The sequence below is a fragment of the Urocampus carinirostris genome, chromosome 12 (assembly GCF_059441175.1).
Source record: "Urocampus carinirostris isolate Australia breed hairy pipefish chromosome 12, RoL_Ucar_1.0, whole genome shotgun sequence".
NCBI classification, from domain to species: domain Eukaryota; kingdom Metazoa; phylum Chordata; class Actinopteri; order Syngnathiformes; family Syngnathidae; genus Urocampus; species Urocampus carinirostris.
Window position 1 is genome coordinate 38,946,727 of NC_142360.1, and position 18,914 is coordinate 38,965,640.

General features: G+C 41.3%; 1 protein-coding gene across 4 annotated transcripts in view; it reads left to right on the forward strand.

Annotated features, from left to right (window-relative positions):
- tle2b (TLE family member 2, transcriptional corepressor b) overlaps positions 1–18,914 on the forward strand; it is a 99,729-nt gene that overhangs the window by 15,973 nt on the left and 64,842 nt on the right. For all 4 annotated transcript variants that reach the window (XM_088350538.1, XM_088350537.1, XM_088350539.1 and 1 more), the window contains 2 exons: positions 4,263–4,360; positions 6,018–6,081. In XM_088350538.1, the coding sequence (XP_088206664.1) occupies positions 4,263–4,360; positions 6,018–6,081 (162 nt within the window). The remainder of the gene's footprint in view (positions 1–4,262; positions 4,361–6,017; positions 6,082–18,914) is intronic.

Consider the following 18,914-nt stretch of genomic DNA (forward strand, 5'->3'; position numbering starts at 1 on the left):
TGTCTCTGTCTCTCTTTCTCCTCTCTCTCTCTGTGTCTCTGTCTCTTTCTCTCTCTCTCTCTCTCTCTGTGTCTCTCTCTCTGTGTCTCTGTCTCTCTCTCTCTCTGTCTCTTTCTCTATGTCTGTGTCTGTCTCTTTCTTTCTCTCTTTCTGTCTCTGTCTCTCTCTCTCTCTTTGTCTCTGTCTCTCTCTTTGTCTCTGTCTCTGTCTGTCTGTGTCTCTGTCTCTCTCTGTGTATATGTATTTATATATATCCATCCATCCATTATTTGCAACGCTTATCCTCAGTAGGGTCGTGGGGGTGCTGGAGCCCATCTCCGGGCAGGGGACACCTTGAACTGGTTGCCAGCCTGTCGCAGGGCACACAGGGACAGACAATTTGCTCGCTCATTCAAAGCAAGGGACAATTTTGACCGGCCAATTAACCTGACATGCATGTTTTTGGAATGTGGGAGGAAACCGGAGTGCCCGGGGGAAACACACACAAGCACGGGGAGAACATGCAAACTCCGCACAGGAAGGTCGGTAGCTGGATTTGAACCCAAGAACTGTGCCACACACGCGCTAACCACCGCTCCGCCGTGCTGCCCTATTTATATATTTATATATATTTATACACACACACACTTTCTTTCCCTCTCTTTCTCCCTAGACATACTGTATCTTTCTCTTTTTTTCCCTCTCTGTTTCTGTCTTTCTCCCTCTCTCGCCCTCTTTGTCATTCTATTTCTCTCTCTCCCCCTTTGTCTTCCTCTCAATTTCCATCTCTCCATCTTTCTGTCCCCCTCTTTCGCTCATCTTTCCTTGCCTTTTTTTCTCTCTGTCTCACTCTTTTTTTTCTCTTGCTCTCTCCATGTCTTCCTCGATTTCTCTCTCTCTCTATCCATTGCAAAGGCAATCGACTTTATAAAACAGATCGACATTTCATTATCTTATAATAGTGTGCATATTGTCTAATTGAGTGTTACCCAACCATTTTGAGCCAAGGCACATTTTTTTTCTCATTAAAATATCGAGGCACACTGTCCGTCCCAGCACACATTTAATGTTTTTGTTTTTAAAGATCAAATGATCTTTTTTGTTGTCTTCAATTCATTCAAAACTTCATTTAGAAGTTTGCAGCAGAGTCCATACTAGTTTTGATAGCCGATCTACTGCTTTTTTGCTTTATGTATTAGCATTGAGCTAGGGGATTCAGCTAACAGGACAGCGTGTCGTTGTGTGTGTCTGTTAAAGTCAATCATTATTAAGACTATTTGGTGGCTATATTTGCACGGATAAAATACATGTATATAGTTTAATACTACATGATGATGGCAGAAAGAACTTAAGGCCGTCCTGGATGAAGTCCAAACAGAGAGAGGGAGTGGTTTATTTTGCGTCCGAGAAATCAGTACACACAAGAACATGACTTCAAAATAAAAGAATACAAGATTGATAAACGTACAAGAGATATAATTACACTCATTGTTGAAACGTTACTTGATGTGTGTGTGTATGAGAAACATTGTTTTTATATTTAGTAATATAAAAACAAGCTAATTACCTTGAGACAGAAATTCAAGAGATTTACATTGAAAACCTGACAGTGTCTTTTTATGCGGACCACACAACTTCGAGAACTTGCAAGAAACCTTGTCGCTGTTGTCAATTCCAGATCCTTTTTCTCTTTCCTGTGAAGCTTTTCAAATCAAAGCAAAGATCTTTGTAGTCCGTTTCCTATGTTGTGTTGATACTAGCAGATGGTGCAAGTATTACAGGGACTGCATGGACACGCTTATGTTGACTACAGCAAAAAAAAAAAAGCCTCCCTTCATCTTGTGCCTTCCATCCCGGGGATGTGACAAGGATGGATGGCGTTTTATCTCGCCCAGTCAGTCACTCTCTCATTCTTTCGCGAATCTCTGCAAGAAGGAACGTCAGAGAAGTCTATCACCGACTTCACTTGTCTCCTTTTTCAGTCGGCCTCGCTTTCATCACTCCGTCACTCTTTGACGTTATGCCTCAACTAGTAATCTACTGTACATATTTATCTTTCACTGTTGCATGAATCAAAGTCAGTCCTTTGGCTCGGGCTGCAACTATTATTTTAATAGACTAGTCACAAACTGTTGAAACGATTAGTCGAATAATCGGATAATTATTATACTTAAGTTTGGAGTGAAGTTGATTTGATTATGTGGAAAATGATGATGAACACAAGAAAAATAGGTACCGTGAAAAATGCATCTTTTATTGAGTTTTTCCTTGCCCTCATGTAGGTTTTAGATCAAGGGAGGCTGTCATAATGGTCTGTAGTTTGCAGTAATCTTTGGTGTGTGCAGCCCTTTGAGACTCCTTGTGATAAAGTAAATAAGAGTGTCCACAGCGTGTCCTCGGTTGACATAAGCTCGCGCTTGCTCAAGTCAATAAATGCTTTTATTGAGAAGGTAAGGTATAGCTCTGAACCCGCAAAAGTGGAACCGCGAACTAGCGAGGTTCAATGTACTCCCATCATCGTTTTTTGTTGACTTATTGTTGCAGCCCTAGTCTTGGAATACCCCTTCCCATTTCTCTGAAAGATCTCGACCCCCCCAGCTATGCCCGGTCTCGATTTGAGCTCGGCTCCTCGGATTAATCGCTGGTGGGGCGGAAGGGGAAGCCCTCTCTGGCCTCGGCTGTAGGACTAATTGAAATCTAATAGAATTGCGCTGGTCTTAGACTAATGAAGTTGGCGAGTGAAACCTCCTATTATTTTCCCTTTGGCTGTGAAAAGAAGCGCTTCCATTGTGTTGAAGAGGGAGACAAATGAATAAATTAGGTTGTTTATCTTCTGCTATTTGATTAAAGAAGAAGTCACTAACAGTAATCATATTATCCCAATATACAACGGTAGAAATATTACAACGGAAATACTACACAAATACAATGCCATTCATATTTCAAAATACTAAAGGAATACTACAAATATACTATTAGGAGAATACTACAGAAATTCTACAAAAATACTACTATGGTAATTCTTCAAAAGATCTTCTACACAAATGCTACAAAAATACTACTACAGTCATACTATAATACAAAAATACTACTACAGGAATATTACAATAGAAATTTAAAAAAAAAGCCAACTACAGTAATACAATAAAATAAAGAAATACTACGATGGAAATAATATAAAAATACGATGGAAATACAACACAGAAATACTACAAACCTACACGACAGTCGTACTAAAATACGAAACACTACTACAGAAATATTACGACAGAAATACTACAAAAATACTACTATTGTAATTCTTCGAAAATCTTCTACACAAACGCTACAAAAATAATACGCTATCTATCTATCTACCTCTCTATCTACCTATCTCTATATCTCTATATCTCTATCTATCCTAGACATCTATCTATCTAGACATCTACCTAGACATCTAGACATCTATCTATGTAGACATCTATCTATGTAGACATCTATCTAGACATCTAGACATCTATCTATCTAGACATCTATCTATCCATCTGTCTATCTATCTATCTATCTAGACATCTATCTATCTAGACATCTATCTATCTAGACATCTATCCGTCTAGACATCCATCTAGACACCTATCTAGACATCCATCTAGACACCTATCTAGACATCCATCTAGACATCCATCTAGACATCCATCTAGACATCCATCTAGACATCTATCTAGACATCTATCTATCTAGACACCAATCTGGACATCTATCTATCTAGACATCTATCTATCTAGACATCTATCTATCTATCTAGACATCTATCTATGTAGACATCTATCTATCTATCTAGACATCTATCTATGTAGACGTCTATCTAGACATCTATCTGAACATCTATCAATCCATCTATCTATCTAGACATCTATCTATCTAGACATCTATCTATCTATCTCAGACTACAAACATGGGGGATGACGGCCGTTCCCCCGAGAGGCATTTTGTCCCATCGGTCCTTGTTTAGCTTTTAGCAGGTGCCTTGATCCCTCCGTAAGTTATTCTAATGACGTTCCCGTCCGTCGCAGTCCTTCAGAGGCTGGAATACATTAGCGTGCCGTGGAGAAAAGCGGGCAAGATGCTAATGTGCAAGAGCGATCGTGCGAAAAAAGAAGGAAGGTGGAAGAGTCATTAGCGGAGGACGGCGCTTTATGATGCGTGGGAAGAGGAAGTGACCTTTCCTCACTTTCATCGGGTGCATTGAAAATTGTCCGTCTTTCATTTTGCCTTCACGTGTGTCCTTTTTGTTTCTCGCCAAGGTCCCTTTGCAACCTGGACAGTCTTTCAAGTTCACCGTCCTGGAAACTCTGGACCGCATCAAGGAGGAATTCCAGTTCCTCCAGGCCCAATATCACAGGTACCTTTTGAGATTATGTATCTGCTGTTTATTCATCAATTACTATTGTGGGGATATATTGTAAGGGCAAAAATTAAATGGGGTTTGTACAGGTGCTTGAAATCCTAGAAAATGCTTGAATTTTAATGTTGAGTTTAATCCTTGAAAAGTGCTTGAAATTGGCGATGGAAAAGGTCCGAATACTGATGAAAGAAGTACATTGAGTTTTCTTTTGCGACTGTTTTTGACGCAATTGTGCATATATGTTAATGCAAATTGAAATATTAACTGCTCCACTTGTTAATTGATATTGACATCTGCGGACTCAGTCCGCAAACGAGCATTAAACTTGCGGCACGATGTGTTACTTTTCTGTACTAGACATTTCCCCACAGTTTTTTTTTCTTTTAATGTCAGGAATGGACGTGAATAAGTTTATTTTCAAGCCTGTCGCTTAAAATCCAGTGCCGTAGTTTTTAATCAGGTGCGTGTTGTAGTCCAGAATTTACGGTAATTGTCAGTTATTTATTATTTACTATTTTTTGCCAGCGTTATTTTGCCATGGACGCAGAAATCAGCATACAATTGTACTCCTTTTTACATTTGTGATGATCAATATTCCCTCTAAGCTGCGTGCGTGTGCAATTGCGCACTACCGAGAGCTTTTCCGCGCACAAGAAATTTTAGCCAGCTCACAAAAATCACGGCTCGAAATTGGAATTAAGAAGCAAATTAAGTCAAGTTACGATGCATGAAGGTAAAAATACACGGGTTCCCCTGATACTGTGTTTTAAATGCGGTATTTGGAAGTCAAGGTCGAAGTAAAATGAAGTTGAGTAATGTCAGTAGAGTTTTTCGAGAACTGGCTTCTTCGGCTCGGCTCATTAAAAGGAACCGGCTTTCGGGTTCAAAACGGCTCTTCAGGTTGTTTTTGCTTCTTTCATCCCTATATGACCAAATATTATGTAGAATTATGCACAATATGACTTAAAGGAAGGGGGAATAGAACAAAAAAGAAAAAAATACCAAAATGAAAAAGTAGTGAAAAGCTGAGAAAAAAGAAACAAAAGGAAGAGAAAAAAAGAAGGAAAAATTCAAAAATAAAAGCCAGAAAAAAGAAAAGAAAGTAACAAAGGAAAAAAAAGTAAATAGAGAACAAAAAAGCAAGAAAAAAGTAACAGTTAGGAAAAAATAAACACAATGACATTTTTTTAAAAAGGAATTTCAAATAAAAGGAGATACACTAAAACATGTAATTAAATACAGTTGTGTATCGTGCAACCGACTCAATAAGCCCCCCAAAATGTTAGTATTATTCAAAAAAAGATACCAGAAAAAAAAAATGGAAATCTTGTGAAAGTATTGTAAAAACAAATGACGTTTGTAGGCCGTACAACCTTTGCAACAGTACATGAATCAATTCATTCAAAAGTGAAAAAGAATTTTGCATTGCCGGAAACTCAGCAAAATGAAACGTGATGTCAAGTTTTGGACATGTTTGGTAATGACTTAGTTGCCACACTTGGGATTGCTGTTGCTCACTGTTGTTTCAAGCGTTGCTCGCCGACTTTGTGTGAACGCTCCGACCCGTGGAAAATGACAGGGAACATTGGTGATGATGCATGCACTCGAATCCAGTGGAACTATTTCATTCTCACATCTTGATGTGTCCTCGTAGCCTCAAGCTGGAATGTGAGAAGCTCGCCAGTGAGAAGACTGAGATGCAGCGGCATTACATCATGGTGAGTCTATGCTCACGTTTCCCCAAACATAGCCACACTTGAGTCCCCTCATTCTACTTTCTATGTTTGCTTCCTTGGTGTTATCTGCGCTTGGTACTTCTTGATGACTCAGATTAATGGATCTAAGCGTGTTTTGGCCCCACACAAAAAAATCACAATTTTCTCCATTTGTGGCTGCTGTGGTTCCTCTTTGTGGGTGACCGTATGAGACTAAAGGTTCTCGTGCGCCGTAAGCCGTAAGTCAGTAGTACAAAATCCAGAATTTGATATGCGCCGTCTGCGAAGCGATTGGCCTTTTATAAACCCGTGAGGGCAGGCCGGATCAGGACTTTAAGCTGGATAGATGCGCAGATGGGAGGGCTTGAATTTAACAATAGATGCATGGGAAACGAGAGAGAGACAGAGCGAGACGACGAGGGAGACGGACAGTGAGGGAGATAGGGACACAGGGGAGATGGGGGAGGGACGAGAAGGGAGAGAGACAGGAGAGAGAGATAAGGGAGAGAGACGGGCAGAGAGAGATTTAGACGGGGAGGTGGGTAGAAAGAACAAGATGGGGGAGAGAGATTGAGACTGGGAGGCTGGGAGAGAGACATATGGGGAGAGACTGGGGGAGAGAGAGAGAAGGGAAGAGACAAATGGGAGGGAGAGCGAGATGGAGGGAAAGAGAGAAAGGGACTGGGGGATACAGTAAGAGAGAGAGAGAAACGGGCTGACGGGGAGAGAAGGTAGAAAGAGAGATGGAGACTGGGAGGTTGGGAGAGAGACACATGGGGAGAGACTGGGAGAGAGAGAGAGAAACAGGCTGACGAGGAGAGAGAAGGGAGAAAGAGAGATTGAGACTGGGAGGCTGGGAGAGAGACATGGGGAGAGACTGTGAGAGAGAGAGAAGGGAAGAGAATGATGGGAGGAGAGCGAGCGGGAGGGAAAGAGAGAAAGGGACTGGGGGAGACGGTGAGAGAGAGAGAGAGAGAGAGAGAGAAACAGGCTGACGAGGAGAGAGAGGGGAGAAAGAGAGATTGAGACTGGGAGGCTGGGAGAGAGACATATGGGGAGAGACTGGGAGAGAGAGAGAGAGAGAAGGGAAGAGACAGATGAGAGGAGAACGAGAGGGAGGGAAAGAGAGAAAGGGACTGGGGGATACGGTGAGAGAGAAAAAGAGAAAGGGGCTGACGGGGAGAGAGAAAAGAGAAAGAGAGACGGGGCAAGAGAGAGAGAGAACAAGATGAAGAGAGAGAATTCAACTAATAAATGTAAGGTGAGAAACCAAAAAATGTACATATACTGTAAATGTAGGCAGCAAAATACATGTTTTCTTTTTTTTTTCGTACCTAGGCTGGAATTATGAATTCCGATATTCCCCAAAAATGCTTGGTACTCCTTAAAAATGAATATAATTTAAATGCTATATAACTGTATATTACCTCATCTCTCATCTCATTAGCTGCACCGCTTATCCTCAGTAGGGTTGCGGGGGTGCTGGAGCCCATCCCAGCTATCATCGGGGAGTGGGCAGGGGACACCCTGAACTGGTTGCCAGCCAATCACAGGGCTTAACTGTATATTAAATCTGTATAATTTAATAATATATAAAAACGCAAGGGCAGCACGGCGGCGCAGTGGTTAGCGCGTGTGCGGCACAGTTCTGAGGTCATGAGATCGAACCTCCTGTGTGGAGTTTGCATGTTCTCCCCGTGCTTGCGTGGGTTTCCTCCGGGCACTCCGGTTTCCTCCCACGTTCCAAAAACATGCGTTTCAGGCTAATTGGTGGGTCCAAATTGCCCCTAGGTGTGAATGAGCGAGTGACTGAGTGTCTGTCTCTATAGCTGAGATGGGCTCCAGCACCCCCGTGATCCTACTGAGGTTAAGCGGTGCAGATAATGGATGGATGGATGGATATAAAAACCCAAGAAAAATCTTTAAATGGTTAGGAATCAAGCCAAATCCTCACCCCCAGAAGAAATATTCAAAAGAAGCTAAAAAAACTGATGACGCTACAAAACGAAAAAATACATTAAAAGCATGGTGGAAAGAGGAGTTCACGTGGCTTGTAGCAGACGACGCAACGCAAGCATTGCATGAATGAAAATGGTTAAATACAGATACATACTGATGGCAGATGGAAAACAGCCATGTCATGTACATGCAATGAATGTTATAAGTAGATTTATAATAAACTTCATTTTTAAGTGTTGTTCTGTTATATATATTCTGATTATCAATCCTTAATACTTTGCGCCAATGGAGTTGTCTGCCCTGGTGTCCGCTAACTTTTTCTCATGAGTTTCAGACACTTTAGACAGGAACCGCCCAAAATAGCACAAAGTATGTGCTAGTAGCAAGATAGCGATTTTATGTTAGTCATCAAAAACGTTTTTTTGATCAGCGCTGGATTTCTTTTTATGAAGGCACTAGAAAATGTAAAAAATTGGCCTTGAAAGTGCTTGAATCTGGCCATTCATCACATCCACTACACAGCATTATATCCAGACAGATAAGCAGCTTCAGCAACAGACTGCTGTCACAGTCTTGTACCACGGACAGACTGAAGAGATCTTTTCTTCCTCATGCCATGAGGCTCTTTATTTCCACCCGGCGGAGTAAAGGCCCACATTAAACCACACCCCCTACATTGCATATTACTGTATTTTATTGCAATGTGTATTCTGTGTAGCACTATCTAGATACTCTATATAGCACGCTACAATGGGTATTAGCACGTCACATTGGGTATTTGCATATTGTGTTCTTTTTGCTTTATTATTGTATGTTCTCAGCGCAGGGATGCTGCTGGAAATGTGAATTTTCCTGCGTGGATGAATAAAGTATCTATCTATCTATCTATCTAGACATCTATCTATCTAGACATCTATCTATCTAGACATCTATCCATCTATCTATCTAGTCATCTATCCATCTATCTAGACATCTATCTATCTATCTAGACTTCTATCCATCTATCTATCTAGACATCTATCCATCTATCTATCTAGACATCTATCTATATCTATCTATATCATCTATCCATCTATCTAAACATCTATCCATCTATCTAGACATCTATCTATCTAGACATCTATCCATCTATCTATCTAGTCATCTATCTAGACATCTATCTATCTAGACTTCTATCCATCTATCTATCTAGACATCTATCATCTATCTATCTAGACATCTATCTATATCTATCTAGACATCTATCTAGACATCTATCTATATCTAGACATCTATCTATATCTATCTAGACATCTATCTATCTATCTAGACATCTAACTAGACATCTATCCATCTATCTATCTATCCATCCATCTATCTATATCATCTATCCATCTATCTAAACATCTATCCATCTATCTAGACATCTATCTATATCTATCTATCTATCTATCTATCCAGACATCTATCTATCTCTATGTTTCTATCTATCTATCTAGACATCTATCTTTCTAGACATCTATCTGTCTCTATGGTATCTATATCTATCTATCCAGACATCTATCTATCTATCTCTATGTTTCTATCTATCTATGGTATCTATATCTATGGTATATATATCTATCTATCTAGACTTCTATCTAGACATCTATCTCTCTATGAAAAGGGTGTGCGAACCCGAAAATGAGACGGCAGTGACTATGACGAGCGAAAAGAGACAGGGATGCATGAGAAAAGTGGCAATGAATGAAAAAGAGAGCCCTCACTATGGAGACGGATAGTGACGTAATGTTTGTGTTTGTGTGTGGATGCACGTAAATAACGCAAGGCAACAACTGACTGGGTGCCCACAGAGGAGATAACCCAGAAGGCTATATTTAGCTTGTTAGGCCTGTCATCCACACTGAGGCCCATTTCTATCCGGGCTGAGTGAGTGCAGTGGGGTTCTTTTTTCCTTTTTTTCCTTTTTTTTTCTTTCCTCGCTCTGCTCGCCACGCTGCACTGCTCCTACCATTACTATTCATCAGTTTTAGGATCCCGATTTACCAGGCCAAGGCACGATGACATCAGGCGCTATTTGAACATCCTCGCTGATTTTTACCGCTCAAATGACGACGGTGATGTCTTCGTTTTCTGTAATCTTTGTTAAAAAAGCTAGTTTGAAATGAATAAATGATTGCATCATGCCACATTTAAATAAAGTATTAGAATTTCATCGTGTAGTAAATATGTGCTCGTACAGTGAAGTTATCTGTTTTTATAATACATATATATATTATAAAATTATCTGTTTTTATAATATTCATATATATATATATATATATATATATATATATATATATAATGTATATATACCACAGCCATATCCCCCTAGTGGGAGGTGGCGAGAGTCATTTCTGACTCTTTTTGGGAGATTGATTCAGAGGAGGGGATTCCCAGCCCCCTCGCTCAACCCAACTGAGGTGTTGGGAGTCATTAGGTGACCAAACCCCCCAAATCCAACCCCTAATGCTGAACGCCAAGCAGGGAGGCAACGGGTACCAATGTTTAAGTCTTAGGTAAGACGAGGCTTGAACCACTACCTCCAAGGCTCGGGGCGGGCGCCATACCCCCCAAGGCCACCGAGCTGTTTTTATAAATGTTTGAAAAAAAGAAGACATCATAAACATAAACAACATGAGAGCAGATAGCACGTCTTTTATCATTTCTCGCTACAGGCAGATCATGCACGTGTAGGGATTTTTCAAGTTTTAATTTTGAAAATCGTTAAGATTGAAATGAATTATTTTTTACTGCAATCAGTAAACACATTTGCCTCTTACCATAAATCTTTTTTTCTCTGAAGTATGCTCGAATATCCTCCACTGATAAAATTAAATTATGTGATTACTGGAGTTCTTTGAGTTCTGAAATGAATTACTAATTCCAAGAAAATGGAATCAATGAACCAGGCCGATTGAAATAGCACACACAGAATTTATTGACACAGAGAATCAATGATAGACAAAAAAAAGGGGGGGGGGGGACTGAGATTATGGGAGTTTTCGACTGCTGAAAGTTACTAGCACAAAAAAAGTTTCCTGCTATAATGCTCATCGATTTGGAGAGATTCCCCTGTACAGAAAAAACCGCTGATTCCCAAAAACCAGGAATCATGGTGTTAAATTTGAGCCGTCATGCGAGGCAGTAGAAAAGAGAGCGAACTATCGTTCAGTTCCTCTTTTTATATGGACCAGGGACGCTTGACCAGATCATCCCTCTATGGGCAGAATTTATTCTATGTTACTTTAAAGTAAATGTGTATATGTGCATCATATGGGGCAGCTTTGAATTCCTTGACACTGTTCTATTCTAAATATTTGACGCAACAGTCTTGCGAGATTATGTTGAAATTTCTCATCATAAAACAATGTTCCTCTGTCAAAAACCTATTGCCCTCCCGGAGCTTACGTAAAAGTCAAAAAATGATGACGCAAAACTGCTTTGCAACATTTCGGATAAGATTTGTAGGGATTGCTTTAGCCTTCAAGTGTAAGACTTGAGGTTCTCTGGATTTAAGAAGGCCAGATGCATAGGCGGGATTGATGTTTTAAGAGCCTTAAAACAGTCTGACGAGTCTCAGTACAAGGCGGGAATGAAGGATTAAGAAAAAAACACTCAGGTCTTCCTTAAAATTTCGCATACCTCTGTAGCGCAAACGTTTCGAATCGTGAGCCCCATCGAGTTGATTAAAATTGCATAGGGCTGATAGATGGATTCAATTTTTGCCGATAGTCTTAAATCCGATAACTCTGCATTACATAGGGATAAAAGATAAGCCAATCCATTTTTTTCTCGTTTACCTGCACAAGTTATGTTTTATTTTGTCCATAAAGCGAACGTTTCAGACACTCAAAGAATATTAATGCGCACACACGCTTCTTTAAGATATTCGCCATCAGTAAATGGTTTTCTGTGCTTTGCTATGCAGTGAGCAATGTGATAAATTGCTTCAGTGGTGGTGTTTTTAGCAGTGACAAAGGTTTTCAGGGTCTGTGTTTATTGGCCATACCTGGACACTGCGTGTTTTCATGTCTCTGCCTTGTCAGACTCATTCTTGAATTCATGTTCATGTTTCGTTTCGTAACGACGTTTAAACTTGCTGTGCGCGGTACAAGGCTCTCGAGGTATAATGCACAAACAGCACGGTCATTTTTTGCACAAAGCCTCATTCGTCTGTCCTCGCTCGCTGGAAAGAACGAGATGTTTTCGCTAGAGGAGCCGACATGATTCGTTCATTTATCGCGCGCGTGTGTTTCGTCGGCTGGAGTAAAACACGGCTTTCTCCTCTGAGGCGCCGCGCAAACACGCACTGACACACGGAGGGGCGTTAATGTAAAGCCTCTAGATAACACGGCGCGCAACTGAAAATGTCTAAATTTCAGGTAAAAATGCGCATTTTAAAAAAATATTATTGTGCCGTGCGCTCGCGTGCCACTGCTGGCACACGTGTCATAAGTTGGTGACCCCTGATCCAAGGAGACAGGTTTGCGGAGACACGTTGGCGTTCCGCTTTTGTCCGCTGTTGAGTTTAAAAAAAATATAAACCCACGGCTGACCAAGGAATTCAGGCAGAGGCAGGAAATAACGTTTAAAAGGACTACTGCAGTAGGAGAACGATTCGCCAGCTAGATCAACGTGGCCCGTTCGGTTGTCCGGATCTTTCTGACCACTTCCGGTTCAGTCGCGCGTATTTATTGAAAAGTCACGCATGCGCAGTACATTACATACAATGGAAAATGGAATGGATTTTTTAATGAGACTATGTATGTGTGTGTGTGAATGATTACTTGTGTATTGAAATAGAAAAACAGGTTAATTTCATTAATTTGTAACATAGGAGTCTGAGAAATACACAATAACTGAAAGTAACTTAATTTACATCCGCCATTAGCGATAACGGCGTTGTAACTGCAGAAAAAGTAGTTGGACCCCGTTACATAATGGCATTATTCCCAACACTGTAAGTCACAAAAAAAAAAATCACAAATAGGGAGTTGTGAAGTAGTTCAGATAGATCGATAACATCCGGATGGTTTTCTCAAACGTTGAATGTCAGTCTTGTTCCACGGACAGATCATTTCTACCTCATGCCATGAGTCTCTTTAACTCCACCCGGGGGAGTAAAAGCCCGCATTAAACCCCACCCCTACATTTGTATATTACCATATTTTTATTACAGTGTGTATTTCATGTAGCTCTATTTAAATACTCTGTATCAACACGTTATATTGGGTATTTCTGTATTTTATTTCTTTTCTTTTATTATTTTGTTTTTCAACGCAAGGATACTACTGGAAGTGTGAATTTCCCTACAGGGATGAATAAAGTATCTCTCTCTCTCTATCTCTCTCTCTATATCTATCTCTATCTCTCTCTATATCTATCTCTATCTCTCTCTATATCTATCTCTCTCTCTATATATATATATATCTATCTCTCTATATCTACTGTATATCTCTCTCTCTCTATATATATATCTATATCTCTCTCTCTATATATATCTATATCTCTCTCTCTATATATATCTATATCTCTCTCTCTATATATATATATATATATATATATATCTCTATATCTCTATACATCTATATCTATCTATCTCTTTTTTTCTATCTCTCTTTTTCTCTATCTCTCTATATATCTATCTATCTGTCTCTCTCTCTATCGCTCTCTCTCTATATATATCTCTATCTCTATTTCTCTAAATATCTCTTTCTCTATCGCTCTCTGTCTCTCTCTATCTCTCTATCTCTCTCTCTATGTTCTCTGGTTGATAAACAGTAGTCAGCAAAAACAGCTACAGTGGGTTTGTTTTTCGGACCGGCGCTGGTCTTTTGCCGACGTTGTTCGACGTGATGCGGCTTTTTTTCTGCTGTGCTTCTCTCGCGGGCCAAACTCAATCCCTGGGCCGTACTTTGCCCACCTCCTTTCGAATCCCGCTCTGACGAAACTGTTGGCAAGAGTCGGCAATAGAGTCTCGCTAACCTGACCTCCTCTGTGCTGAAGACCCAGCCTCTCATAAATGATTTAACATGCTGTCGGAGTCCGTTTGGATGTGTGAGCGTCTAGATCAGGGGTGTCAAACTCATTTTAACACACGATAGAACAAACATTCTGTCGGGGGCCGGACTAGTAGATTCAAGAGAAAGAAAAAGAGAGATAAAGAAATCAGAGAAAGAGGGAGGGAAAAGGAGAGAGAGGGCGGGACAAAGAAAGAGAGAGAGGGGGAGAGCGTGAGAAACAAAAGATAAAAAGAGAAGTCTTGTGAGAGGGGGAAAGAAAGGGAGAGGAAGAAAGAAATCCAAAGAGAAATAGAAAGACAGAAAGAGAGAAAAGAGAAAAGAAAGCGTGAAGGGTAGGAAGAGAGAGAGAAAAGAGAGAAAAGGAAAAAATTAAGTTAAAGCAAAAGGAGAAAGAGAGAGAGAGAGAGAGAGAGAGAGAGAGAGAGTCTTTGTTCGAGGCACCTGGCTTTGGCAACATCAAGTTGACATACTTCAACCTGCAGCTTGTTTTTCTCTTGCGCTTCTCTGAATGTTGTCTCGCGGGCCGGATTCAATCCCTTAGCGGGCCTGATCTGGCACCTGTGGTCTAGATGAGCCGGACAAGCTCACCCGAGAGACGTTCAAGAACAATGCGTTTTCCAAAGACCTTCAACACGCGGACTTGAACCCACCACCGCACACAAGCAATGTTTTATGAATCGGAACGCGCCACTCGCAGGGAAGATTTGCGGTAAACACACCCGACGTCCCTTTTAGATAAACCTTGGAAAGATCCTTTTAAGGCGCTGGCTTTCCCTGCTGAATATATCAAAGAGAGAGGGGAAAAAACGGGAGTTTTCTCAAAACCTTGAAGGTGCGACTGCTGGGGAGAGACAAATGAGCAAAAGCTCCCTTGGGACTGAAAGCGAAAGGGAGAACCATCTCTATTATTCATAATCATGCCACCTGGTGGTTGTTTTGGTGTGCTGTCAAATCGAAATATAAGAAAATGAATGCGCCTTAGCAGAGACACAGTCGCGTACTTATGTGAAGGGGATTTAAGAAACTGGTTTAATGTAGCCTAATGTAGCAGAGTAAGAGTACAGTTTCTTCTTTACAAGTAGAAAATTTCCCAAAACTTACTCGAGTAAATGTAAAAGAGTAAATGTAACTCTACCCATCTCTGCCTCTTCTACAATTAAGCAATCACCGTTTTCTCTCTCTCTCTCTCACTCTTTCTCTCTCTCTCTCTCTCTCTCTCTCTCTCTCTCTCTCTCTCTCTCTGTGTCTCTGTGTCTCTGTCCTTGTCTGTCTTTCTCTCTCTTTCTCTTTATCTCTCTCTCTCTCTGTGTCTGTCTGTCTCTGTCTTTCTCTCTCTCTTTCTCTCTATCTCGCCCTGTCTCTCTCTGTGTCTCTCTGTCTCTGTCTCTCTCGCTCTCTCTCTCGCCCTATCTCTATATCTCTCCCTCTCGCCATGTCTCCCTCTCTTTCTCTCCTGCCATGTCTCTCTCTCTCTCGCCCCGTCTCCCTCTCTCTTTCTCTCGCCCCGTCTCTCTCTCTCTCTCTCTCTCTCGCCCCGTCTCTCTCTCTCTCTCTCGCCCCGTCGTCTCTTTCTCTCTCTCTCACCTCGTCTCTTTCTCTCTCTCTCGCCCCGTCTCTCTCTTTCTCTCTCTCTCTCACCTCGTCTCTTTCTCTCTCTCTCTCGCCCCGTCTCTCTCTTTCTCTCTCTCTCTCTGTCCCTCTCTCTATCCCTCCGTCTCTCTCTGTCTCTCTGTGTGCACCCCAAGCATAGTGCTTTTTAAAAATGTCGCAAAATACTGCAAACAAGGAAACCAACGCTTTTACCTGCAGTCCAGACGATGCTGGGTAAAGAAAAGCGGGGACTTGCGCTGTGTGCATAGTGTGGCCCATCTTATCACATTGCTCTGCATGCTTGGCTGGTGTTTCTGGCTGTTTACCGTTTGTTCTGTGGGTTTTCATCCTAAAGTCTCAATCGACAATATAGATTGATTACTGAGCTTCCGTGTAAAGGATTCCATACCGATTTACTGCCAAAACAGGGTGTGTTGGTGTTGCATCTTGACTGTAAACTTTAGTTTGAACCGTGCCCTTGATGTACTTGACCGGAACCGCTGACATAAATGGTGTCCCGTCTGTTATGCGAACTAAACTATGCCCTAACTCAAATTGGATCGCTCTGGCAGAAGTTTGCATGATCTCCGAGCTGGATATCGGTGTCTGAAACTCCTGACAGCAGGGCAGACAACTCTGAAGAGTTGCCTGCCCTGCCAGAAAGTTGTCTGCCCCATTTTTCACAACTTGTAATCCAATAAGAAAAAAATCCATTGTTGCAAACTATCAATGATTGACAATCAGAATATATAACAGAACAACACTTTAAAATTAAGTTCATCATAAATCTACTTATAACATTCATTGCATGTATATGACATGGCTGTTTTCCATCTGCCATCAGTATGTATCTGTATTTAACCATTTTCATTCATGCAATGCTTGCGTTGCGTCGTCTGCTACAAGCCACGTGAACTCCTCTTTCCACGATGCTTTTAATGTACGTTTACGTTTTGTAGCATCATAAATTTTGTTAGCTTCTTTTGAATCTTTCTTCAGGGGCTGAGGTTATGGCTTGATTTCTAACCATTTTTCTTGTGTTCTTTGTGCATCTACTTTGGAAAATGATATGCTAATGCCCGACCTTACAACGCTCGGGAAAGTCTGGAAGCACGAAGTTATTTGATGCAGGCTTCTGATTGGCTGCTGAGTATGCAAGTTGCCAAACAAACCAAAATTTCGAAATTTCCAAGCTGAGCGAAGATTTCGAAATCAGAATAAAGCAAACGTTGGATTTTGGGAAAGAAAAAAAACAAAAACGATTTTCGTTGTCGGCCACCCGGGCGTCCGGGCATACGTTATTTCAGACACTGCTATCTATGATCTACAATATTTTTGTGTCAATGGGCTGCTATAAACTGACATAAATTCCGGCATTCTGCTTCGGACGGGCAGACGTTGTATCAGACACTGCATATATACTCATGAAAAGAGCCATATATTCTTTTATCCTCACTGTGAATATGTGAACCTGGAGTGCCATGCCCAATTTCGTTGTCACAACATGTTAACCCATTTTGTAACAATGACAATAAAGGTAAATTCTATTCCAGGGGTGTCAAACTCATTTTACCTCGGGGGCCACACGATAGAACAAACATTCTCCCGGGGGCCGGACTAGTATACTAGAGGGAAAGGAAAAGAGAGAAAGAAATAAGACAAAGTGAAGGAGAGAAAAAGAGAGAGGGTGGGACAATGAAAGAGAGAATGGGAGAAAGAGAGAGAGAAGAGAGAGGAAGAGAGAATGTGAGAAACAAAAAAGATATAAAGACAAATAGTGAGAGAGGGGGAAAGAAAGAGAGAGAAAGAATGATATCCAAAGAGAAATAGAAAGAGAGAAAGAGGAAAGGAGAGAAAAGAGAAGGAGAGAAGGGGAAAGCAGGAGAGAGCGAAAGAGAGAAAAGGAAAAATGGAAGAGGGGGCAAAAGAAGGTAAAAAGACACAGAGAAAAAGAGACAAAGAGAAACAAAGAAAGAGAAAGACACAGAAAGTGATAGAGAGACACAGAGAGTGAGAGAAAAAGGGAGGAAAAGAGAGAGAGCGAGAGAGAGAGAAATACAAGTACACTGTCTTGTGAGAGGCACCTGGCTTTGGCAACATCAAGTGGACTTATTTCAACCTGCAGCTCGTTTTTCCCTTGTGCTTCACTGAGCGTTGTCTCACGGGCCGGATTCAATCCCTTAGCGGGCCTGACCTGCCCCCCGGGCCGCATGTTTGACACCCCTGTTCTATTCTATTCTATCTATATCTGGCTCGCGAGCCGTAGGTTCCCGACCCTTGAACTAGCCTAGCATCCATCCATCTCTTTTTATAGAACCCGTCCTCTTAAAGGTCGCCGTCCCGGTCGATTTCGGCCATTTGCTTTTGGTTTTATCACTTTTTTGTATCCGGAGTCCGGTGAGGATAAGCGGTACAGAATAACGGAAAGAAAAAGGAGGGCGAGATGAAAGTCTTCCTGACAAGATGGCCTGAGTAGCGTAATAGTGAAGAGGCTGAGGAGAGGGAATGAATAAGTGTGGAGTGGCAGGAATGGAGTTAAAGAGAAAGGTGGCAGTAATGATGGCAGGGTGGAGGAGAGGCTGATGAAAAAATGGCTGAGAGAAAAGAGAGAGACTGTACAAAGTGGAAACGTGGCACGCTTTTTATGCTGATGCCACGCCGGGTAGCGCTCTAATAGCTTCCAGTTGGCAGTGTGAAGCTGAGAAGCTCGTACGCGGAAAACAGAGAGACGGGGAGAGAGAGCCGCAAAAAAAGAAAGGGATTTGTGTTTTAATTAAGTGAATAAAATGAAAAGATTAACCAAAATTAAGAGAAGAGGAAATAAACACCCGGGGAACTATTCGGAAACATCCAAAATGGCTCATATATACACTTTAAATCAAGGTTCGTACGGGTGTTTGAAATCCTCAAAAATGCTGGTTTTCAAGGTCGGAAAATGCTTGTGTTTTGGCAGAAGTGTTTGAAAATGCTTGGAATTGTTGCCATGATTTTTGGCAGTCCGACTTTTTAGACGACGCAATAAATGAAGAAGAAGAAAAACTATTTCGCTTGTTCTTGCTCTATGTAACTCTCCCCATCCCTCTCTTGCTCTCTCACTAGTTTTTCCCTCTCTCACACACTCTATCTCGCTCTTTCTGTCTCACTCTCTCTACCTCGCTCTCTTGTTCTATCTAGCTTTTCCGCGCTCTTGCTCGCTCTTTCTAGCTTTTTCTATCTCACTCTCTCACTCAATCTAGCACTTTC